This window comes from Lepidochelys olivacea (genome assembly GCF_965140295.1).
Source record: "Lepidochelys olivacea isolate rLepOli2 genome assembly, chromosome: 14".
NCBI classification, from domain to species: Eukaryota; Metazoa; Chordata; order Testudines; family Cheloniidae; genus Lepidochelys; species Lepidochelys olivacea.
Window position 1 is genome coordinate 12,308,960 of NC_140424.1, and position 26,062 is coordinate 12,335,021.

General features: G+C 42.7%; 1 protein-coding gene across 2 annotated transcripts in view; it reads left to right on the forward strand.

The window, feature by feature from the left end:
* CA10 (carbonic anhydrase 10) overlaps nt 1-26,062 on the forward strand; it is a 339,090-nt gene that overhangs the window by 118,275 nt on the left and 194,753 nt on the right. For both annotated transcript variants that reach the window (XM_084647578.1, XM_084647579.1), the window contains exon 4: nt 7,611-7,753. In XM_084647578.1, the coding sequence (XP_084503704.1) occupies nt 7,611-7,753 (143 nt within the window). The remainder of the gene's footprint in view (nt 1-7,610; nt 7,754-26,062) is intronic.

Sequence of the window (26,062 nt, forward strand, 5' to 3'; positions counted from 1 at the left end):
TGAAATGTTGATATTGAGAGAGTTGTGGGAGTTGTAAAAGAGGTCAGTAGCAGAGCAAGGGTGAAAGGGTTAATAAAATTGTAAACTGAAGTGGGGCTGAAAACAGGAAGGGCTGTGAATCTGTGAGCAGTGAGATGGAACATTAAGGGAGGGAACGTTAGGGTTCTTTTTAGACTTTAAACATATTAATAATGTCTCCTAAGAGGTATTAATCATGGCTGAGAACTGAGAATGGGGCCGTAAATCAGCAGATGGGAGGGGAAGAGAGATGAGATTTTAATTTTAAATAAAGACTTGTATGTTTTATGGCTCAGAAGTGAAGATTACATTGTTGGTGCAGAATCCCCGCAGAGCCGCATCTCGCCAACTGTAGGCATATTTCAAAGTAACTGCAAGTATATTTAAGCTCTCCATAGTTTGTGAAGTTGAGAGCTTTGTGTTTGCAAGGTGATGGGGTGATGCTTTCTTATCAGGTATAGTACATCCTTCCAGGCTGTCACAGCAAGTGCAGACTATGAACACGTAATAAGAAACTTTATTTTTAGGGCCTGAATATAGCAGACAGATGTAGCACTAGCAGAGTAGCAATCCATCCTTTATTTAGTATTCTGGACATTGATATATCACTCTCGATATGTTCAAATTTGGTAAAAGGCATCAGAATTCTTAATTTTATTGTGGGATGCTGATACCAAAGTGTTTCATTATATCTCATTGTAATATGTTATCCACAAATTGATCAAAAAGGCAGCTGTCGTGTGACACAGGCCACAAGTAAGTGTCTCAAGCATCTTTGCATATACCTAATAAAAATGATTCCCCCTTTCATCCAGTATTCAGATAAGGTTGTCAAAATCATCAGCAGTTGCCTTTGATGTGCCAGTGTTAAACTCTTATCTTCTCCATTTTATTCCCCTGATTCTGAGAAATGGATATACTTTGAGCTGGCTAGTGTCCTGCATTGGAAAAGTGAATAACATATTATGCATGCCTGGCATGTTTCTGTGGCAAACTGGATCCTTAGCAAAGGGAATTTACTGGGATTTATAGCTGATGGCAGGGCTGACATGACTGGTATGCTGAAACTTTTGGCAGAATGACCAGTATCTGGAAAACCTTGTTTAAATGAGATTGCAGTGTCTGTGTAGACTGCATGCAAATTAGCTTGAGAGAGTAGCTTTTGCAAAATAGGGTGGTGTGTGCTCCAAGGAGTTGAGCATAATAGATTTAAAATATTCTCATATAAAGATGGTCAAGTAAATTGGTTTACTTGGACTATGCAATTTTTTTGTCCATTACATACTGTTGACAAACTAAGAAATTAGTTCATTAGTGAAACATGATAATTGGTTTGTGTGCAAAACCTACCTGTCTGTCAGTAATTTTATTGGCTTATGTTTTTCCATATTGTATATATCCTGATAAATCCTGTCAATCATTCTAATTTTTTTCGACTACAGTAATGTGAGTGATGGATTGATTAAAGTTTTGTTGCTACTGTAAGAATCCGATGACCACCTTGGACATTGCTGTCATGGTGCTGAATGTAGTGTGAATCAACTGCCTCTCCAGCACCTTCTTACTGCTGTATGGTATTCTGCTGTCCACAAACCTGATTCTCCTACATCAAACCTGTAAATATTTTATGTGAGCCTAAACTGGTACGATGACTGGTACCAGCAAAGGACAGACAACCAGCCCATGCATTGTCAGTACCAACGTATGCTTCTGAGCCAACGTAGGAAGATTTACAGGAAGAAAACGCCTCATAACCCCACAAATATGCCACTTTGGAGGACATTACCATCCTGCCAGATCTGGACTCTCCCATCCTATCAGAACACATTCTTACAAAGGTGTTCAGGACTCCATGAACATTATGAAAGAAGCCAGTCTCCTATTCCCTCTACTAATCAGGTTATTTCCTCATTGACAGTTCTGACAGTTCTGAGGGCACCAACTTTGGAGAGGGAGTCCACATTTTCTTCATAGGGTGATTCTGATATGGGAGAAGGATGGTTGTCATCTCCTCCAAAAGCCATCAGTACTGATAGATGTTCTAGGATCTTCTGGGGCCTGACATGACCATGTAAGATGGGGTACCCCTCTCCCTGGGACTCGTGGTACCCTATGCCTTGGGGTCCACCTAAACCCCTACTGGACCCTTCTCACTGTTTATACTGGGCACTGTGGAACCCATACAGGCATTACCCTGAGTCTGCATGATCTCATTGAGCCGCTCACCATCCCTTTCCATTGAGGGACCAGCCTGAACTGTTTCTGGAGCCCACAGGGGAAGAAGAAAAAGAGGCAGATCTAGTGGTAAATGCTGATACCATCAAGCATATAGTCTTCCATTCCTGATAAGGCAGTTGCTACAGAATTACATTTGCTGCTGGACAATCACAAACAGTTTCAGGGGTTGTTAAGAAAGATTGTTAAAGCCCCCCAGATTCCCCTGGAAGAAATCAAAGAATTATTCCAAAAACTCCTGGACATTTTGCGGAATAAAGGGCCAACTAGAATAGTGCTCCCAGTCAACGAGGCTATCCTAGAGCGAGCCAAAGTGGTGTGGCATGCCTCAGGATCAAGTTCACCCACTCCTTACTGGGTGGAAAAAAGAACTTAGACTAATGCCTTGGGAGGAACATTCTTCACACAACTGTTCCCAACTGCCTGCTTGTTCAGGCTGCTACAGAAAGAGGTAGACAACAACATACAAGATCTACACCTTCATAGGAAGAGGCCAAATGCCTGGGCCACAGAGAGAAAAATTTTACATATTTACATGTAGCAGCCTACAATTCTGAACAGCCAGTTTATCAGGTGCTACTTGCAAAGTATGACTTCATCAGCTACTCTAAGTTTTTGGAATTTAGGGACAAACTCCCTCAGGAGGAAAGAGTACAGTTCTAAGCCCTTATCGATGAAGGTAGTCTAATAATCTCTTCAAGTTGCAGTAGACACAGAAAATACAGCCTCTAGATCAGTGGTTTTCAACCTGTGGTCTGCAGAGCCTTGGGGGTCCACAAACTAAAATTTCCAAAGGGGTCTGCACTTCCTTTCAAAAATTTTTAGCGGTCAACAAGTGAAAAACGATTGAAAACCACTACTGTAGATTGAAGGCAACTGCTGTCAGTATGTACGCGGATTCCCGGCTCCATCCTCATGTTTATCCTGTGAAGTACAGACCAGTGTGGAGGACTTGCCCTTTGAGGAGGATTACTTGTTCAATCAAAAGACTCTGTCATTGTACTCATTAAAGGACTCAAGGGTAACCCTCCATTCACTGAGAATATACATAAAGAAGACACTGCAATGGTAAATGAAATAAACAGAGGAAGCTATATACATACACCAGTGTGGCTCTTAGAAGTGAACTATCTTGGCAGTTAAAAAAAAAATATAAAAGATTGCAGGACAAATTTAATGTCATGGTGACCCACACAGTCTTTCCTGAGCACCATCCTAATGTGAAGACTAACTTCGTGAAAATCATAGTGTGCTTTTGTGACAGGCAGCATGCAAGATACAAGGTTGCCCTGTCAAAATCAGAAAGAACATAATAAAACAAGCACTTACGGCAGCCATTTTCAAAGAGCCTCCATGCTTTTTTTTCCCCCTGGATGTTCCTTGTTTCATCATTTAATTCTTGAAATAATTGGCCATCGTGAAAGTCACCACTTCTGTACTTTGCTTGGTATTCTTTACTGCATTATCCATCATCATCTGTAAAATGTATTTTTGTAAAGCTTGCAAAAAAATTGTACAGTATTCATTGTGTATTCTTTATTCCCTTTAGCAAATGCATTTCTCCCATCAGAAATCTCAGTAACTCTGAGAAGCCATTCACATAGCTACAGCCTCCTAATGAATATTCCACCTCTTCGAAGTTATAGGTCTGAAGTTCCACCATTGGCACTAGTGCGTTTTGCATTAGCACATGGTAATGCAAAAAGTCTTATTTTAGTTGCTATAGTGTTAGAATATATCAAGGAGAATTTGGCTAAACTTGAATACCTATTACCTATAACATGAAAAAGCAGGAGTTTTCTCCCAGACAACATTAAACAGAATAGTGAGGTCTTGTGGTACTAAAACGTCACTTTTTAGAAAATATGCTACAGTGCATTTAGTTGGAAATGAGGAAGTACTGCTACAATTGACAAAATACATGTGCAACAGTACATCTTGTTCCTGATGTGCTATTTTGTAAAATTCACTCATTTGCAGCAGCCCCCTCGATCATTAGTGTAATTTGGAGAAGTTCTTGGCAGTATTTGACTGTCAGTATCATGTCATTAACAAAAGCTTTTCAAGCATGATGGAAATAACATGTCAAGTGGGATATACATGTTACAGGGACTTCACCCAGTCATTTTGTTGGGGATGGAGTGAAGCATGAGGTTTATCCTGGTGTACCTGTTTGCATGGGTTACCAGGTGTTGTGTGTCAGAAGGAAGGACAGGAACTCTGCTTTTAACAGCGTCCTGCCACAAAACCTTCTGAAATCAGACTGTTTGATGGTGTCAGATGCCACAGGTCTCAAGTCCAGGCCTGTGGAGTTGCCAAGCGAGAACCTTACCCTCTGCACCACCACACCGCAAGGTCAGATGAGGGAGCTGCAGCTAACACTCCATTGCCAGAGGCTACATCCACAGACTCCGCTGCATCAGGTGACTGGCAGCAGCCTACTGATTAGACACCACCAGGCATAAATCTTTCTGTTCCTGTCCCATCCTTTGTCAGAGCAATGAGTCATTAGATCTTCTGCTTACCAGACCAAGTTTGTCTCCCTGCTTGGCTCCTGCTCCTTGCTCCAGTTATAATGCCTTGATCCTTGTTCCCATTTCCTGCCTCTTCACCTGGTTTCCGCTCCTTGTTCCTGCTTCCTCACTCTAATTCCAGTGACTGACTCAGGCTTGACCCTTGGCATGACTTCTGACTCTGATTCCAGCTTAATTGTGGGCATGGCTACTGACTCCAACCATCCCAGTTTGGGAGATTTTAGTCAGTTAAAAGTCGAGTCACGCAGCGGGGCTAAGACAGGCTCCCTACTTGTACTGGCTCCACACCGCTCCCGGAAACTACGACATGTCTGGCAGCAGCTCCTCGGAGGAGGTGAGGCCAGGGGGTCTCCGCACACTGCCCTCACCCCCAGCTCTGATCCAGCAGCTCTCATTGGCAGGGAACGGGGAACCGCAACCAATGGGAGCTGCAGGGGCTGTTCTTGTAGGCAGGGGCAGCATGCAGAGCCGCCTGGCTGCCCATGAGCCTAGGAGCCACTGCCGGACATGCTGCTGCTTCCGGGAGTCACCCAAGGTAAGCACTGCCTGGCTGGAGCCTGAACCCCAAATCCCCTCCCACACACCAACCCCTGCCCCTGCCCCCTCCCGCACCCAAACTCCCTCCCAGAGCCCGTATCCCCTCCCACATCCCAATCCCTTGCCCCAGCCCTGATCCCCCTTCTGCACCCAAATTCCCTCCCAGAGCCTGCACCCCAAATCCTCTTCTGCACCCCAACCCCTTCCCCCAGGGTCAGCCTCTGGAGCCCCCTCCCACAGTCTGAACCCCTCTGTCCCACCCTGCAGCCCAGAGCCTACACCCCATCCTGCACCCCAACCCTCTGCCCCAGCCCAGTGAAAGTGAGTGAGGGTAGGGGAGAGCGAGTGACTGAGGGAGCGGGGCTGGAGTGAGTGCGGGCGGGGTCTCAGAAAAGGGTGAGGGCAGGGGTGTGGCCTTGGGGCAGGGCAAGGGTATTAGACAGTTGGCAACCCAACCCTGGCACTGACCCTTGGTGTGGCTTCTGACTCTAACTCTGGATTGAGCCTTCACATGGCTTTGGACTCTGACCGTTAGTGTGACTTCTGACTGCGAACCTGACTCTGCCCGATCTCTGATGACGAGGTTAGACCACCTCATTATGGGCCCGGATGGGTATCTATTAAATTGGAAATCAGTGTACTAGGAAGAGATCCATGTTCGTTACAGCTGTTCTGCTACTTCAATCTCTTCCTGATGATTTCTGAGCTCACCCACCTCTTATATCATGAGATCAAAGAGTTAACAGAAGGAGACCCTGGAAACTGAATTTTCAGTTATTGCAGGAAAAAGAGGAGCTGAGAATATCTGTGGCTGATATATTTCATCACACTGCAGAAATGAGAAAATACTCAACAGCTGTAAAACGTTTTCCCCTCATGTTCTGTGTATATTTGTTTGGTTTGTGCTGCACAAAAAAGTGAGTCATTCTAGTTTTGTATAAAGTTTTCTTAGTGAAATCAAATATTGGGGCTCAAACCAAAATCCTTCATCTAAACCACCCTAAACGTTGGAGTTGTTTGTAGCTCTGAAATAGCTGTGTAGGGTTTGTGGCTGGTATAAATATAAACGCAGTCTAGAGCAACAATGAACAGGGTAGCATTATTATCAACATCTATGAAAACTCAACATAGTATGTTATTGGCACAGAAAAAAACTCATACAAATGTTACAGTTGCATGGTTAAATGCTCTGGATATGGAGTACCACAGCTTAGGCTGGAAACACAAACTTAACTCTGTCCCTTTCCATGCATTATGATACATTCTTTAATTACGGGGGCACATACTATTTGTCAAATAAAATACAATATCATGCACGTTTTCTTTCAGCAACTGTACAGGGGCAGAGTTAAGGTCGAGCATCATCTCCCAACTTCCTTCCAATCCAGGTTAGCTACGCAGTGTGGCCCATGTGTTACATGAGGGGTATTATATATTGCTGCCCATCAGACACACTTTTCTTCCACCTCCTTATGAGGCCATACCACCCTCAAGAGTAACTCAACACCGGGTCTGAGTACTAGTCACAAATCAATGATTTCTCTTAATCCACTGAATGGAATAAAAACTCTGCCTGTCTCTCTGATAAGTCTCAAAATGTAATTGTAAGCGGGGAATTCTCATTGAGTGTGTGTGTTTCCAATGGAATTCTGCAGGGATTGGTTCTTGGCCCTTCTGCTATTTAACATTTTTATAAAGGGGGTGTGCGTGTGTGTGTATGAGAGAATTGTGTGAATCAAAAAGAGACAAATAGATCTTGTCTACGGAACATGAATATTTTGTGGAATAGTGACATATCCATGTCTTTTCTAATACATTATTCTTATTGTCAATGTGTACCAAATATTGCAACTTGTTTTAGTTTTTTTTTGAGTGGCTACATGTTGGCCTCAGTCCAAGGAATAAGTGCAGTGTATACATGTAAAATGAGCATGAGGATATGAGATATTCAAGTCCCTGTTGAGAAAAAGCAAACATTCTATACCAGTAATAGCAGATGAGCTAGTTACAGCTAAATCCGGAATGATTAAGTCCAGAGAGCTTAAGAGGGGCCAAAAAAAAAATCTCCTTTGTTGATATTAAAATATCTCATCTCAGATTTGGGTGTCTGTGTATCATGCATTAAAATTCAGTTACTTGATTAATTTTCTTGAGTTGATTATATTGTGAGCACAGACAATACAAGAAGCAGTTTAATTGTTTCCACATCTGTTTTGTGTGGATTTTTCTTCCTCCCTCCAGATTCTTCCTTAAATTTGTATCTTTTTTTTTTTTCCCCACTTATAGTTCCTTCCTTTTGGGGATTGGTGAACTCAGCCTGGAATCTTTGCTCTGTTGGGAAAAGGCAATCACCTGTCAATATAGAAACCAGCCATATGATCTTTGACCCTTTCCTAACTCCACTTCGCATAAACACAGGAGGCAGAAAGGTAAGTTTTCTGACATGTCTTGGTATAAAAACCAAGAGTTAACAGATGAAAAATATGTGCCACTTTCAGTATTTATGAAGTATTTTCACCTTGTAATGCCAATAAGCTCTTAGGCAGAATAATAATAATTGTAGAGCTGTGAAAATTACACATTGTTACCTCCCCTGCAGTGATCAGAACTGTACACTTTTAGGTATCCGGAAGCACTTCTTAATTGCTATACAGTACTGGTTCCTTTAAACTCACCTGTGAGTAGAATGTGTTCATTTATAAAAACTCACAGCTAATAAGTGGTGTTTGTCCTACCAGACAAGTAGGATTGTAAAGCCTCAGGAATGCAAATATTGTCTCAGTAGGCTAGATTCTTCTCTTTTGCTGGTATAAATCAGGAGTAACCTCACTGAAATCAGTGCAGTAACATTGCTGTAAACAGAGAGGAAAGAAGATTCGGGTCCAGAATGTTATGAAATAGAGGATTTAATTGGCTCACTCTGGAAGCTGGGGAGAGAGAGGCAGGCTCATAAAAATCTGTTCAGAAAACAGTTTAGTCTCCTAATTACTCTAGAGATTATCAATACTTGTGCTCCGAAAACCAAGTTACACTGAAGCAAAGCGCCTCTGCCATGCATTAATTAGAAAGCATACAAAATATTTATAATAAATCAATATATCTTTGGGCACATTAGATCAGATAGAAATGATGGGTCAAAGACGATTTACCTTACTTCAGCTGAAGAAGACTACACTCATGAGTAAGGTGAACAAGATTTGGCCCATTGGCATATTTGCAGTGTAATTACTAGAACTGCTTGGTTTTCTAACCTAAATCTGCAAATCTCAATTAATTTAATATTTTTCTGAAAACAAAACAAAAACCAAACAATTACATGGAAAAATCAGTTGCCTTCTGAAATATTATTGTGCCAATTTGGAGGCTACATCCTATTTTACTGAAGTATGAAACAGGAGGGATTTTAGTCCTGTTTTAAGTGCATATTTCAATGTAACCTTAACTATAGCGTTTCTACCAACAATTCCATAACAAGAGCTGTGTGTTCTAGTAATGTGGGTCACCTTCTGACCTTTTTTATTGTTGCCTTTTAGTCTTCTGTATTACCTTTTGATTTATTTTGCATGATTAGATTGCATATTATGGAAAGGGCAGAGCCATGAGAAAATTCTATTTACAAATTATTTAAATGCTGTGAATTTAAGAGGATTTAAAAGGATTTACCATACTCATAAGAATATATTGTTAAAATTACTTCCCCCTCAATTTAAATATAAAAAAGTGAAGGGAAACATGTTTTGTCAGAGGCAATTGGTAAATAACAATATCAGGGTATTTCATTGTGTTTGCTAACATCTGTGAAGAGTAGTTACACACTCTATTATTCATAAACTGCCGCTTTTACGTGGCACACATTTTAAAAAGTATAGACCTTATTCTGCATTCAAACCCTATATGCTTAACTGAGAAATTGTTGAATTGTCTTTTATTATTATTAGTTTTGTTGAAAGTTATCAGATTGGTTTGTCTTTTTACCTGTGATTAACTTAATTTGGTTGAGTTTTCAATAGAACTAACAAGCGATTCTTCCTTTTCTGCTCTGGGTTTTTGTCAGTGACTGAGGTGTTAACGGACCTGTTAAGGTGTCAATTACATATACAGGTACAGAAACAAATAGTGAAGCTGTGCTGGGCAATGTTCTGCCCTCAGAAATCTTCAGTAAATTGTTCCACCATTAGGCCTTTCTTTGACTAGTATCCTTGTGGGTGCTCCACTTCAGGTGTGCATGCACCTTCAAACAGAGATTTTAGGCCGATTTGGCCCACGCATGTGCCCTACATGTCCTTGTGCACTGTGCTTAGGCTGTATAGGGCTTGTGGGCGAACCACTCTCACTCAGTTTCTTCTCAGTCACCTCTGCCTGAGATGGAGTGTTCAGCATGCCTGCTTCAATTGGTTGAGCTTGGCTGGGCTAGCATTTGGTTAGTTGTTAGAATTGAGTTGAGTTCATTGTTTAGTATAGTTCAGTTTGTTTTTCCTAAAGAGGCTCATTATTCCTTGTGCTCTTTATTCCCCTCCCCCTCACATTTGGGGAGGTTCTTCCTCCGTTGAGGAGGTATGCTAGGGTCACTGGGATTCAAAGTTGTCTCACTTGCCAAGAGGCTATTCCAATCTGCAACAGTCATTCCTGATGCACCCGTTGCCTGGGGCGCATGCACATCTCTCAGAAGTGCAGTTTTCATTCAACCCTTAAGAGCAGGGCCAGCAAGACCCAGAAGATTAGGGTCAAACACCTTATGTTGGAGAGATCTCTTTGCCAGGCCTCAGACCCAGGTCAGGAGGACTTCCTTTATACATCAATCTCTGACTGAGCATAGTGCACTGCCTACCTGGGCACTGCATTCACCCAGACTTTGAGGGAAAAGTTGGAAAGTACTCAGTCTCCAAGAAGAGGCTTTCTAGTTTTCCTCACAAAAAGCCTTTCTGGGCTTGGACTCTATATGAACTTTAAGTATGTGAGTCGTTCATTGAAGTTCCTAACTTAAGTACGTAAATTAACTTTAAACATATGCTTAAGGGCCTTGCTGAATTGAGGCCTATCTCTTCATAAAAATAAACCTGAAATTATTTAATTGTGCAGGATATTAGGAAAATATCAGGTATAGTACATAAATATTTGTGTTTTAGCAAACAAAAGATCTTATAAATACAGATCCTTAGGTTTATATATGGCCCCAAATTTGTTTTTACTGAACCAAGGATCAGTAGATATGTTTCCAGTTTCTTTAATTAAAAATTGCACTGGAAAGTTTCATGTTAAGAAATGTTTCTCTGTGTTGTTTGCAACACAAAAATGATAGCATTATACTAATGCTGTAAAACTTAAAAGTAAAATTGTCCAGAAATTATTTATGGTTTTAGTTCAGCAAAATACTTGAGCATGTATATAAGTGCTTTGCTGAGCCCAGTCCTTTAAGCAGAAATGAAACTGTTTTATGTACAAAGTACAAAATGAGAGAAATGCAAAAAGTGAAAAGAAAATTATACTTCAAGCATCATTTCCAAGGACTTCTTAATTACATGATTTTAAAGTAATAGTGTTCCTTTAGTTCTAGGCAGAGCTCATTCATTATCTCATTCTTTCCATTTATAGTTGTTAAAAGAATAATAACAAATATACATGGATTTACAAAAAACAAAACAAAAAAACACCAAACCCTGCAAATGGGAACAGACACATTTAAAAATGCATAGACAAGGTCTGAGTCATATTAAACTCATTTCTAAAAATGTCATTTTATCAAAATTGCCATTCAAATGGAAGTAGTTAGTTGAAAGCATATTTCAAGCAGGAACTGGTCCTAATGATTACTTTGAATTATTGCTCCTAAGAAATGTGTATTCAACATAAAGATTTAAGAAAAACACAGGAAGTAACCAGAGGTTTCAACTGTATTTATTCAAATGCAGGCATGGTATTTTTCAACCCTAAGATTAATTTTAAAATAAAATGTATTGATCTGGTGAAACCTCTTAGAAATAATTTATTCTTTCATAACATTTTATCTGTTAACAGGGGAGTGCTTAAAATGGTATTTTAATATTTCATGACTTACATCTATATAGCAGTTCTCTTGTTTTATTCAGTCCTTTAGTGACATGGAATAATATGGATGAACAGATAATGTGAGGTAACAGGATAATTAAAATCATAGAGGACAGAGTCTCTTTTACAAAAGGTGTAGATATTCCAAAGTGATTTATCTTCACCTGTTGTCTCGAGCAATGAGCTTTCTTTTGTGCATTGCTGTTGGAAACAATATGGGACATGTGAAATTTGTCCTTAATATATTTCCATAGCAACTCTGAATGTTTATACAAACAGAATTGAGAATCGATTTAATCTGTGGCACAGAATTTGAGAAAATGCATTACTCAATTATGTTAATTCTATTAATTAGAGCTGGTCAGAAATTTCACTTTGGAACACTTTTTCCATTGAAAAATGCTGATTTAACAAAAGTGAGCGTTTCACAGAATGTATTGATTTCATCAAAATTTTCTATGGTAAATTATTTTTTTTTTTCATTTGTTAGAGTGAAAACATTTCATGTTTACTTTATTGTCCTGACTTTTATAATTTGTTACAATTTGTAACATAACAGTCAAAACAATTAAGTCTAAATTAAATGGTTTGATGATGCTGAAGAAAAATATTTCATTTAACAAAACACTAAGATTTCTACTTTTCATCCTGATTCACGACAATACAAAATTTGGAAATCTCAAAAGTTCCCACAGGATGGGAATTCCATTTTTTGACCAACTCTTCTACTAAAAAACCACTGTCTGGGAAGGAGTGCTATGGAGATGTAATATCAGTGGGCCAAATCCTGCTTGACTCATGCAAACGAGAACATGTGCTCCTCCCCTGGATGAGATGATCAGCCTTTGGCCTGTGTGTGTGTGTTAGCCCCCTATACAAAAGATTTCTAAAACTGATCAATAAGGGTCAAATGATAAAGGTAGAAAAGAAACTCCAGTCTCGGGGCCAGATTGTGACTATCTGTGTGTGTGTGTGTGTGGCTGGCTGGCTGCCTGGGGGGAGCTGTCAAGTCCCGTGGTATGGAAGTCCTCTCACATGGGGCAGGAAGGAAGTGGGGCAATAGACCCACACCCATGAACTGATCAACAGAGCAAAGCTACATATCTGGGGGAGGAAGCATGCGGCAGTGGGCACGTTTGTCTGACTCTGCATTGCCCAGCTCATTATCGTGTGAAGTGCTGAGGGCAGCTTGAGTACAAAAGGTGATTCACAGAATACATCATTTCATCTCATGACATCAGATATACCAATCCAATACAGTTTCACATTTTGGGGAACTTGATTACTTTCAAGAAGTTGCCTTGGGAATTACAGCACTTCCTTAGCGTAGCTGCTACTTTAGCAGTGCTGCAGTTGATATCTAGGGAAGTAGGTCAGGCCTTTGAATTTGAGAATTAGCTCTTGAAGTATGTTAGATCAAGGGGGATTGTGGAGTTCTACTACTGAAATTCTACAAAGGGATTTGATCCTTGTCAGAAGCATTCATTTTTTTCCTGTGTATTGGCTTGGGTTACTGTTTCTGGAGCTTGGAGCGATGTCTGTTCTTAACCATTGATATGTTTTGCATTAATTGTTCTTGCTTGTGGGAACCCCGATTGATCTAAGTGTTGAGGAAGTGGAATGACAAATAGCCCTTTTTGATTCAGATATTAAGCTTGGGAAAAAATCCAGACTTTTTCCTGAACATCTCTTCACTTTGCTCACTGAATTGAGTGTCATTGCTCTAAGCTGAGTGGTGGTGGTGTATATTTCAACAGATTTTCTTACATTCTCTGTTTGTTGCTAAGCCTTGTTGGTCCTCTTACACTGAGGATTTGGTTTAGCAGGAGCTATATTTATATTTTTTTTCATGTTGGATGTGGCTTTCATATGGGTTGAGGCACTTGGGGTTTTCAGGGATGTTAACCAATTGATATAGCAGCCAGGGAATTGCTTTGACAACACTTAACTGTGGTTATCACATTGTACAGTAAGGGATTTTTTGGAATTAATACTAAGATGATTTAGTGCAAATAACAAGAGACTGTAAATTGGTTGAAACTATAAGAAATCCTAGAGTTAAGATAAAGAAGCACAAGCCTAGATATACAATAGTGAGCCAGAAAACCTACTAGTTGTGCAGTGAAATGAAAATCTTCATTAAATACATCTTTTAAAACTGATTTGATTGCTGTACATGAGTGCAGATGGGGAGGGGAAGGTTCAGTTGAAGTTATCAATTCTTGTAACAGGAACATAGCAGGTGAACCCGGGTGTTGTGCAGATGTCCTGATTTTATAGAGACAGTCCCGATATTTGGGGCTTTTTCTTATATAGGCTCATATTACCCCCCACCCCATCCTGATTTTTCACACTTGCTGTCTGGGTACCCTATGTGCAGGTATGTAAAGGGGGAACTGATTTTCTTGTACTTCGATTTTAAAAGTAACATTTTTAATATGACCTTTTTTAATTCAGTGCAACTATCCTAGGCCTAAAAACTCTATAGGCGGGCTGTGCTGTTCAAGGGAGGTTTAAGCAGGTGACTTTCAGGAAGGGGCTGCTGCTTGGTGGTGCATATCCCCGCCATGTCATTCTGTCAGTTTTGCCCTTTTTGAGCTGGGCCTTGATCCTGCAACATGCTGAGCGCCCTCCATTTCTGCTGACTTCAGTAGGAGTTGAAGATATTCAGCACCTCATGGGTCTGAGCTTTTAGTGCCAATGTTGAATTAAAAAGCCAATTGCTTGATATCACACTGCTGAAATCAGCTGGGGATTTGCCTCAGATCCAAGTCCCACTTTTGCAGCAATACCAGTAACATATTTGACCATCCTGTTACTATTTCCTCAAGTCTTCCGTTGTTAATTGCAAATTCAGTTTGTTCATGCAGCCATCTAAACTACATGCCTGTTGATCTCTGATTCAGCAGCATGAAACCATATGGCTCTAAAATATTTCCATGAAATTCTCTTTAGGACTACAGGCTTGTTTAGATGAACAGTTAGTGCATGGCAAGCTGAGGTGTAAAGCTATAGTGTACTAGTGTGCTGCATATTAACTGTCTGTATGGCCCCTGCTACTGCACGTTAGGAAGCCTTCAGCACGCAGTAGCATGGTCCACGCAGATAATTACTGTGTGGCCTGCTAGTGCGCTGTTGTAGCTTTTACACCCCAGCTTGCCAGTCGCTAGCTGTTCATCTAGGCATGCCTAAGAAACTCGCCTTTACACAAAATAGTTCCACTCCCAGTCTTCTCCTAACAGTCTCTGTCCTTTCAATATTAATGGAAGAACTCAAGGAATTGTAGGCTTCGAAAACTTTGTTTCAGACTTTTTCAAGAACTTTTCTAGAGCTTTTGAACAAACCCATTGAGCTAAGTTCCTCCCAGGAATAACTCCCCTGAAGTCAAAAAGAAAAGGAGGACTTGTGGCACCTTAGAGACTAACCAATTTATTAGAGCATGAGCTTTCGTGAGCTACAGCTCACTTCCTCAGATGCATATCGTGGAAACTGCAGCAGGCTTTATATATACACAGAGAATATGAAACAATACCTATTCCCACCCCACTGTCCTGCTGGTAATAGCTTATCTAAAGTGATTTCCAGCACAAATCCAGGTTTTCTCACCCTCCACCCCCCCCACACAAATTCACTCTCCTGCTGGTGATAGCCCATCCAAAGTGACAACGCTTTACACAATGTGCATGACAATCAAGCTGGGCTATTTCCTGCATAAATCCAGGTTCTCACATCCCCCCCACCCCCATACACACACAAACTCACTCTCCTGCTGGTAATAGCTCATCCAAACTGACCACTCTTCAAGTTAAAATCCAAGTTAAACCAGAACATCTGGGGGGGGGGGGGGTAGGAAAAAGGGGGTAGGGCCTCCGCTACCAGCACTCCCAGCTACCTTCGAGACACCACTGACTTCCTGAGGAAACTACAATCCATCGGTGATCTTCCTGATAACACAATCCTGGCCACTATGGATGTAGAAGCCCTCTACACCAACATTCCACACAAAGATGGACTACAAGCTGTCAAGAACACTATCCCCGATAATGTCACGGCTAACCTGGTGGCTGAACTTTGTGACTTTGTCCTTACCCATAACTACTTCACATTTGGGGACAATGTATACCTTCAGATCAGCGGCACTGCTATGGGTACCCGCATGGCCCCACAGTATGCCAACATTTTTATGGCTGATTTAGAACAACTCTTCCTCAGCTCTCGTCCCCTAAAGCCCCGACTCTACTTGCGCTATATTGATGACATCTTCATCATCTGGACCCATGGAAAAGAAGCCCTTGAGGAATTCCACCATGATTTCAACAATTTCCATCCCACCACCAACCTCAGCCTGGTCCAGTCCACACAAGAGATCCACTTCCTGGACACTACAGTGCTAATAAACAATGGTCACATAAACACCACCCTATACCGGAAACCTACTGACCGCTATTCCTACCTGCATGCCTCCAGCTTTCACCCTGACCACACCACACGATCCATCATCTACAGCCAAGCTCTGCGATACAACCGCATTTGCTCCAACCCCTCAGACAGAGACAAACACCTACAAGATCTCTGTCAAGCTTTCTTACAACTACAATACCCACCTGCAGAAGTAAAGAAACAGATTGATAGAGCCAGAAGAGTTCCCAGAAGTTACCTACTACAGGACAGGCCTAACAAAGAAAATAACAGAACGCCACTAGCCGTCACCTTCAGCCCCCAACTAAAACCCCTCCAACGCATTATTAAGGATCTACAACCTATCCTAAAGGATGACCCAACACTCTCACAAATCTTGGGAGACAGGCCAGTCCTTGCCTACAGACAGCCCCGCAACCTGAAGCAAATACTCACCAACAACCACATACCACACAACAGAACCACTAACCCAGGAACTTATCCTTGCAACAAAGCCCGTTGCCAACTGTGCCCACATATCTATTCAGGGGACACCATCACAGGGCCTAATAACATCAGCCACACTATCAGAGGCTCGTTCACCTGCACATCCACCAATGTGATATATGCCATCATGTGCCAGCAATGCCCCTCTGCCATGTACATTGGTCAAACTGGACAGTCTCTACGTAAAAGAATAAATGGACACAAATCAGATGTCAAGAATTATAACATTCATAAACCAGTCGGAGAACACTTCAATCTCTCTGGTCACGCGATCACAGACATGAAGGTCGCTATCTTAAAACAAAAAAACTTCAAATCCAGACTCCAGCGAGAAACTGCTGAATTGGAATTCATTTGCAAATTGGATACTATTAATTTAGGCTTAAATAGAGACTTGGAGTGGCTAAGTCATTATGCAAGGTAGCCTGTTTCCTCTTGTTTTTTCCTACCCCCCCCCCCCAGATGTTCTGGTTTAACTTGGATTTTAACTTGAAGAGTGGTCAGTTTGGATGAGCTATTACCAGCAGGAGAGTGAGTTTGTGTGTGTATGGGGGTGGGGGGGATGTGAGAACCTGGATTTATGCAGGAAATAGCCCAGCTTGATTGTCATGCACATTGTGTAAAGAGTTGTCACTTTGGATGGGCTATCACCAGCAGGAGAGTGAATTTGTGTGGAGGGTGAGAAAACCTGGATTTGTGCTGGAAATCACTTTAGATAAGCTATTACCAGCAGGACAGTGGGGTGGGAATAGGTATTGTTTCATATTCTCTGTGTATATATAAAGCCTGCTGCAGTTTCCACGATATGCATCTGAGGAAGTGAGCTGTAGCTCACGAAAGCTCATGCTCTAATAAATTGGTTAGTCTCTAAGGTGCCACAAGTCCTCCTTTTCTTTTTGCGAATACAGACTAACACGGCTGTTACTCTGTCCCCTGAAGTCAGTGGAAGAATCTGTTCCATTGTTTGTCTGGAGTACAATACAATCACTTTTTAGCTACAATTCTGATCTATTTATTTTGTAACTGGAAAATCATTAGGAGGCTAAAAATGTTGGAGATGTGTAGCCCCTAATTGAATGTTATGAGCCAAAATGCATAAGATTTCTTGCTCCAGGACCTCCGCCTGTTACAATTTTTCTGTCCTTTCAGTGCTTTGTTGACTTAGGCTTTGTAATGGAGCTGGTCAAAATGTTTCCATATTTTTAACCAAAAAAAGTGTGAAAATATTTCTGAAACATTTCATAAAAAAATTCTCACCATTTTTCAACCCTCTCTGCTGTGTATATGTCCAGACATTTCCCTCTGCCCCGGACACACTCTGCACTTCAGATTTTTCTCCTATCCTAGTGGGGAAAGTGGGTTGGAGGTGACATGGGGGCACAAGGGAAAGAGTTTTGGGACAAGGGCTGCAGGGGGGGGGTCAGGCATGGTAGTGCTCCGCCTGCATGGCTACGAGCGTCTGGATCAAGTCCGCTTGGCGCTCCGTTATGCTTATCAGCCAATCTGTGCTTTGCTGCCAGAGCACCACGCTTTTGTGCCGGTGCTCCTCATTCTGCTGGCGGATCTTCCTTTCACTGTCCCGCCTCTTCTGCACTTCTCAATTTTCATTACTTGAATGCTGCATTACTTCATGCAACGTCTTCCTTGCTTCTATGTGGCCTCTTTCTGATTCTTTGGAGTCTTTCGGCCAGTGATAACACGGACGACTGAGGTCTCAAGGTTGCATCTGTAAAGGCAAAATGCAACACTTCACAGAGGCAATGATTCCCCATACTTAAGGGCAAGCACAGTCTACATAATGGCATAATTTGCCCATCCCAAAGTGAGCGCACATAACGCACGGGTTATGGTGAGTAAGCACAGGGTCAAGCGTGACTGATTGTTTCACTCTGTACTGTCCTCTAGGTTTCTGTGCCTTGGGGAGAGCCAACAGCGGTAGGGGGCCCTTATACTGAACACTGTCCCCACATTTTCCACAGGAGTTCGTCCTGGAAGATATCTCGCTGCTGAGGGTGACCTGGGAAGCAAGGGAGGGTCTTCTACTGCAATGCGGCTTCCACCCTGGCCCATATGCAGCTTGCCTGTGTGCACTAATGGTCCCCCCATCCCTCATGGCACAGTGGCGCTGACAAGTTAACCTTACTGGGACAAGGACCACAGTGGCTCTCCCGAGAAACCTGCGGAAGCGCATTGCCCAGCTTCTGGATGAGACCTTTAAAGAGATCACTAAGGCCGATTACCGTGATGTGAGAGCACATCAACGCCCTATTCTGCATCGAGGCATGCATTCAGCCCTAACCCTCCTCACCCCAAGAGCCCGCTCCGAATAACTTACTTCCCAAAATAAAAGCCACTTATTGGGAACCTCCTCTGGTGTTTGTCCTTCCCCAAACACTGGCCACCGTGACTGGCTACCTTCCTCTTGGTTCGAGAACAGCTCCTGGCTACATGCATCTTGGGATTCCGGGGTATCTTCCTCTCCCTCAGCACCCTCCCTTCTGCTTTGCTCCTCCTCCTGCCTTGTTAAACTGGGCTCTGAAGTGTCCACGGTGGTACTCGGAGTGAAGGTGGGGTCGCCCCCAAGTATCGCGTCCAGCTCTTTGTAGAAATAGCAGGTTGCGGGGGCAGCACTGGAGTGGCTGTTTGGTTCGCGGGCTTTGCGGTAGGCATTCTGCAGCTCCTTCACTTTAATCCTGCACTGCAGCACATCCTGATCATGACCCCTTTCCATCATGTCCCTTGATATCTGCCCGAAGGTATCTTAATTCCTACGGCTGGAGCACAGCTGGGACTAGACAGCTTCCTCCCCTCAAACACTGATGAGGTCCAGCACCTCGCCATTGCTCCCTACTGGGGATCACCTGGCGCGTGGAGGCATGGTCACCTGGAAAGATTCACTTAGAGCACTCCATGCCTGGCTGAGCAAACAGGAAGGGGATTTTCAAAATTCCCAGAGAATTTAAAGGGTGGGTCTGACGGTTGGTCATCTGAGGGCAGGGTAGTAGAGTTCAAAGTGATGACCAGAGTGGCTGGAACAGGCATTGTGGGACACTTCCGGAGGCTGATCAGAGTGCACTGACAGACCAGGGCGTCCACACTGGTGCCGCGGTGCTCCAGCGGGGGCACACAAAACGTTATTCCACTCGCCGAGGTGGAGTGCCAGGAGCGCTGTAGCTGTGTAGTCAGAGCGCTCTACGTGCCTTGCCAGTGTGGATGGGTAGTGAGCTAGTGCGCCCGGGGCTGCTTTAATGTGCTGTAACTCGCAAGTGTAGCCAAGCCCACACTGTTCATGAGCCACAAAAGAACCATTATGGGGTGTCATAGAATCATAGAAGATTACGGTTGGAAGAGACCTCAGGAGGTCCTCTAGTCCAACCTCCTGCACAAAGCAGAACCAACACCAACTAAATCATCCCAGCCAGGGCTTTGTCAAGCCGAGCCTTAAAAACCTCTAAGGACGGAGATTCCACCACCTCCGTGGTAACCCATTCCAGTGCTTCACCACCCTCCTAGTGAAATAGTGTTTCGTAATATCCAATCTAGACCCCCACCCCCCTCTGCAACTTGAGACTATTGCACCTTGTTCTGTCATCTGTCACCACTGAAAACAGCCGAGCTCCATCCGCTTTGGAACCCCCCTTCAGGTAGTTGAAGGTTGCTATCAAATCCCACCTCACTCTTCTTTTCTGCAGACTAAACAAGCCCAGTTCCCTCCATGTCCTGCCATTGCAGTGCAGTGTTGCAGGAGTCCATGAGGACACTGTTTCATGACCATGTAAGTCATGATGTGGACACCTCAAGGTGGTGTTACAGCATCACTCTTGTAGTTATTCTGTGTCTCTCTGCTGCTCCATTTCATGGCAAGGCGGGTCTCCATCTCCACAAGGCTGCATATCACTGGTACAGATAACTGGATTCCAAGATCCGGAATTTCAGCTTGAGTTGCTTAATGTGTTTACATGCGGATTAATTCCCCAGTAAGAATGCTGCTGTTGAGAACACTCCACATGATGCAATTCTTTCACAGCCCTGGCTTTGTCTCTTGATTATCAATTTTAGTAAATTTAACAGGCAGCCCTTCGGAGGTCTAAAAAAAAAAATCAGTTTTAATAGACCATCCAAACCCTTATTAAATACACGGCACACTCCTCCCCTTGCCTGCAAACAAATATATGATTTCACTTGTTTCTCTTTGTCACTCCACATAAGCACCGCAGCAATCGGCAAAAGAACAAAATAATTTTACTGAGAGGCTAGTGTAGTGTGGTGTCACTCATGCAACAGGCACTGTGGACCCCAATCTCTAAAGCAACCACAAAATCCCATTAAAACAGAATGACACACTGTAACAGGCTAGCAGCCTGGCTGAACCACCCACTGCTGTTAACAGGAAATGAGATGGCGTAACAGTGAGTGGGAGTAGTCTACAAGAGGGGTGACATTTTCTAATCTATGTTATGCAGCAGGTTCGACTACATAATCATAATGGTTCCTTCTGGCCTTAAAAATCCATAAATCTCAATTCTGTTGAGAGGGTTTGGTCTGTTGCTATCAGTGGAACCCTGCCAGAGGAGAAGGCATTGGGGTGCTTGGACATATTTTGTAGTGTTAAACCTGACCCTTGAGGAGCTCAGGTTTTTTGGAATGGGATGGGGAAATAGTTCTCGCTCACGCCAACTAAATCAAAAAACTTTGATCTTTCTGAAACTAGGAAGTGGTGGCCAATTTTACACCAGCAGTAGTTTTCCCTCCTTTCTTAAATGGTTTCTTAAATTGAAAATGTATTCCTTTTATTAAAAAGTGTTTCTCATAGCATTGCCCCCCAAAGTTAACAAATGGTGGAGTTCAAAAGAAAAGGCTGCTGCTGCTTATAGCAGTTTGGGAGTCAAATCTCAAAGAAGTGCCTACGAAACCTTCACACAACCATACACCATCATCTCTTTTGTTTAGCCCATTTTTAGAGAGAGGTTACTTTAGAATATTGTTCTGAGGCTTACTTGTATTTTGTCCTGCTTGTTAAATCAAAGCCATTGTTGCTCTGTATAGATCTTCAAGTGAAAGAAAAAATACTATTAGTGGAATTTCAATTATCTAGATAACTTTTCACTAAATCAGAGTTGCCTGTATTTTAAGACATAGTATCTTGCAACTTGCCAGGACTAGAAATAAGTGCACAGTTGCCCATACCAAGAGAAATGAGTCGAAAGAATAGTAAATATGGCAGGCGACCAGCTTGGCTTAATGGTGAAATCCTAGCGGATCTTAAACATAAAAAAGAAGCTTACAAGAAGTGGAAGGTTGGACATATGACCAGGGAAGAGTATAAAAATATTGCTTGGGCATGTAGGAATGTTATCAGGAGGGCCAAATCGCACCTGGAGCTGCAGCTAGCCAGAGATGTCAAGAGTAACAAGAAGGGTTTCTTCAGGTATGTTGGCAACAAGAAGAAAGCCAAGGAATGTGTGGGCCCCTTAATGAATGAGGGAGGCAACCTAGTGACAGAGGATGTGGAAAAAGCTAATGTACTCAATGCTTTTTTTGCCTCTGTTTTCACTAACAAGATCAGCTCCCAGACTGCTGCGCTGGGCATCACAAAATGCGGAACAGATGGCCAGCCCTCTGTGGAGATAGAGGCGGTTAGGGACTATTTAGAAAAGCTGGACGTGCACAAGTCCATGGGGCCGGACGAGTTGCATCCGAGAGTGCTGAAGGAATTGGCGGCTGTGATTGCAGAGCCACTGGCCATTATCTTTGAAAACTCGTGGCGAACCGGGGAAGTCCCGGATGACTGGAAAAAGGCTAATGTAGTGCCAATCTTTAAAAAAGGGAAGAAGGAAGATCCTGGGAACTACAGGCCAGTCAGCCTCACCTCAGTCCCTGGAAAAATCATGGAGCAGGTCCTCAAAGAATCAGTCCTGAAGCACTTACATGAGAGGAAAGTGATCAGGAACAGCCAGCATGGATTCACCAAGGGAAGGTCATGCCTGACTAATCTAATCGCCTTTTATGATGAGATTACTGGTTCTGTGGATGAAGGGAAAGCAGTGGATGTATTGTTTCTTGACTTTAGCAAAGCTTTTGACACGGTCTCCCATAGTATTCTTGTCAGCAAGTTAAAGAAGTATGGGCTGGATGAATGCACTATAAGGTGGGTAGAAAGCTGGCTAGATTGTCGGGCTCAACGGGTAGTGATCAATGGCTCCATGTCTAGTTGGCAGCCGGTATCAAGTGGAGTGCCCCAAGGGTCGGTCCTGGGGCCGGTTTTATTCAATATCTTCATAAATGATCTCGAGGATGGTGTGGATTGCACTCTCAGCAAATTTGCGGATGATACTAAACTGGGAGGAGTGGTAGATACGCTGGAGGGGAGGGATAGGATACAGAAGGACCTAGACCAATTGGAAGATTGGGCCAAAAGGAATCTGATGAGGTTCAATAAGGATAAGTGCAGGGTCCTGCACTTAGGACGGAAGAACCCAATGCACAGCTACAGACTAGGGACCGAATGGCTAGGCAGCAGTTCTGCGGAAAAGGACCTAGGGGTGACAGTGGACGAGAAGCTGGATATGAGTCAGCAGTGTGCCCTTGTTGCCAAGAAGGCCAATGGCATTTTGGGATGTATAAGTAGGGGCATAGCGAGCAGATCGAGGGACGTGATCGTTCCCCTCTATTCGACATTGGTGAGGCCTCATCTGGAGTACTGTGTCCAGTTTTGGGCCCCACACTTCAAGAAGGATGTGGATAAATTGGAGAGAGTCCAGCGAAGGGCAACAAAAATGATTAGGGGACTGGAACACATGAGTTACGAGGAGAGGCTGAGGGAGCTGGGATTGTTTAGCCTGCAGAAGAGAAGAATGAGGGGGGATTTGATAGCTGCTTTCAACTACCTGAAAGGGGGTTCCAAAGAGGATGGCTCTAGACTGTTCTCAATGGTAGCAGATGACAGAACGAGGAGTAATGGTCTCAAGTTGCAGTGGGGGAGGTTTAGATTGGATATTAGGAAAAACTTTTTCACTAAGAGGGTGGTGAAACACTGGAATGCGTTACCTAGGGAGGTGGTAGAATCTCCTTCCTTAGAGGTTTTTAAGGTCAGGCTTGACAAAGCCCTGGCTGGGATGATTTAACTGGGAATTGGTCCTGCTTTGAGCAGGGGGTTGGACTAGATGACCTTCTGGGGTCCCTTCCAACCCTGATATTCTATGATTCTATGAAATACAAACAGAGCTTGATCTGTAGCTGGTTAAACCAGCTGAGCTCTGTTGAAGCCAATGGAGCCAGATTGATTTACACCATCTGAGAATCTGGCTCCAAATGGATATCTAATCTATGTAATCTTCAAGTTAGCAGCAAATTGTTGTCATTGTGAAATGATAGACCCCAATCCTGCAAACACTTACAACATTTATCCATGTGAGTAAATTTGCACTTGCGAGTCCCTTTTTTTCAGGATCAGGGTCTTAAATAGTTTTTAAAACACGGTTTATACCACAGATTATGTCCAATGCCTTCTCAGATGCCATGGGCATGCAATTGTATAACAACAGGGTGTGTCTTATCTCTCTACTTAAGTTCTTTTCCTAGTTTGCCTTTTCCTCCTTACTAAAAGGACACCTTTATTTTAAAAAAACCATGGTTTTCTAGATCTTGTGCATTTCCATGCATGAAGATAAATTTCATGTTTTATTTTGTTGGAATAATTCAAAGTTCACAATTTGAGATACTACTGCAATCACCACTTCTTAGGACTGGCGGAGGAGCCAGGTGTTGCTTAATATGGTAATAAAAAAATTCCAAAACATATTTTGTGATATTTAAAAAAAAAACAGTATGAGAATGAGATTCTCTCTCCTGTCTTTGTAAGTCTTTCTTTTGGAGATATCTGCTTGCTGCTCCGAAGTTAAATATCATAGGATTTCTGTTCTAAGAAGTCACACTGAGGGATTTAAGACACCGATTGTTTTACTAGTTTTTATTTGACTGTGTAGGTGGTTGGAACATTGATGGTAATTTGCCTCTTGTTCCCCAAATGGCATTTTGACAATAGTTTAGCAAGCCAGCATGTCAGTGTCACTCCTGAGCCATCTACACTACAATCAGTTGCAATTTGCCTTGACCTTGAATGTTAGACTTCTGAAATGGAAGTTCTGTGTTCTGCATATTGTAGTTCGTAGAGGGCTGGGTTTTCAAAAGTGCCTTCAGGATTTCGGTGCAGAGGTCCCATAGAAAATCACTGGGACTTGGGTTTCTAAATCCCTACCTAAAATCTTTAATACTTCAGCATGGATTTGACAGCAGAAATACAGTTCTCTGCAATATTAACAAGCATGATTAAAAAGATAGAACTGCTGTACTGGTAAGGCTGGGGCAAAATCCTGACTCAGGGTTACACATGTCCCGTCCCGTCCCGTCCCCCCCAAACTGTGACTGTGCTAAGTAGAACCATGGGCAAAACGGTTGCGCTCCAGTTCTGGTTCCCTGAAAAACACAGGCCATGTCCACATTAGGATAAACCATGTTAGCTAACACATTCGAACTAATATGTAGAGCTGATTTTAAAAAATCTTTTGCTGCAAAAAATGTCAATGATTTTCATCCAAATCTTCACTCCGTTTTTAGGGGCGTGGGCTCAGAACCTGGGTTCCAGTGCAAATTCAAACATCTACAATGCTATTTTATAGCCCCACAGCCCGAGCTCTGTGAGCTTGTGTCAGCTGACCCAAGCTCTGACTCGGTGCCATGGAATTTTTATCACTGTAGATATATCCTGAGTCCACAAGCCAGTCCCACAGATACCAGTTTACAATGCAGACATACCCACTAGGATTAACATGTTTTAAAATTGTACCTTTTTTCCCCTAGTTTTTGCAGTGCCAGGCTGAGCAGCAAATGACCATTGTGTGATGGGGTTTAAGATTTATTATTATGATTGTTACTATAACACCTAGGAGCCCAAGTCATGGACCAGACCGCACTGTGCAAAGTGCTATACCAGCACAGAATAAAAAGACTGTCTCTACCCCAAGGAGATTACACTCTAAGTACAAATCGAGGTTATGGATTGTTCATCCCTGTCTGGCTGTATCTATGAGACAGTACTGGGGATAGACAGTGGTCACACTAGCAACCTAAGCATTGAGTTAGAGGGGTCCATACGTTGGTCCATACATTGTAACACACACCTTCAAAGTGCTTCTGGTCCCTATTCTCACTCCTCCACTCCAGTTTATTTCCTAGCATTTAAAATTGTGTGGGTATTTTGTCCTTCATAGTGCTAATAGTGGCCATTTTCAAGAACTCTTTGTTACCCTGATGTGCTTTTAATTTTGGATTAAATTCATAATGCTATAGAACATCAATATTGCGTTTTGCCAAGTATTGAAATTACTACTTGCCATCCTTCCTTTTTTTCCCCCTAATAAGTTAGAATAATGGTAATAACATGATAGAGTAACTGTATTTACAGTACTTTAGACACACAGTGAATCCTGACCAATTAATTAAACCTTGTGTGACAGGGTCGGGCCAGATGGCTACAGGAGCATAATAGAAGATAGATATGTTAGCCCCAGGTTAAGTAGGTCCCTTTTCCCTGGGTAAGGTAACAAGGAAGGTTGCAGAACAATCAGGAACCTTCTGGGAACAATTAAGACAGACAGGCTGATTAGAACACCTGCAGCCAATCAAGAAGCTGTTAGAATCAATTAAGGCAGGCTAATCGGGGCACCTGGATTTAAAAAGGAGCTCACTTCAGTTTGTGATGCATGTGTGAGGAGCTGGGAGCAAGAGGC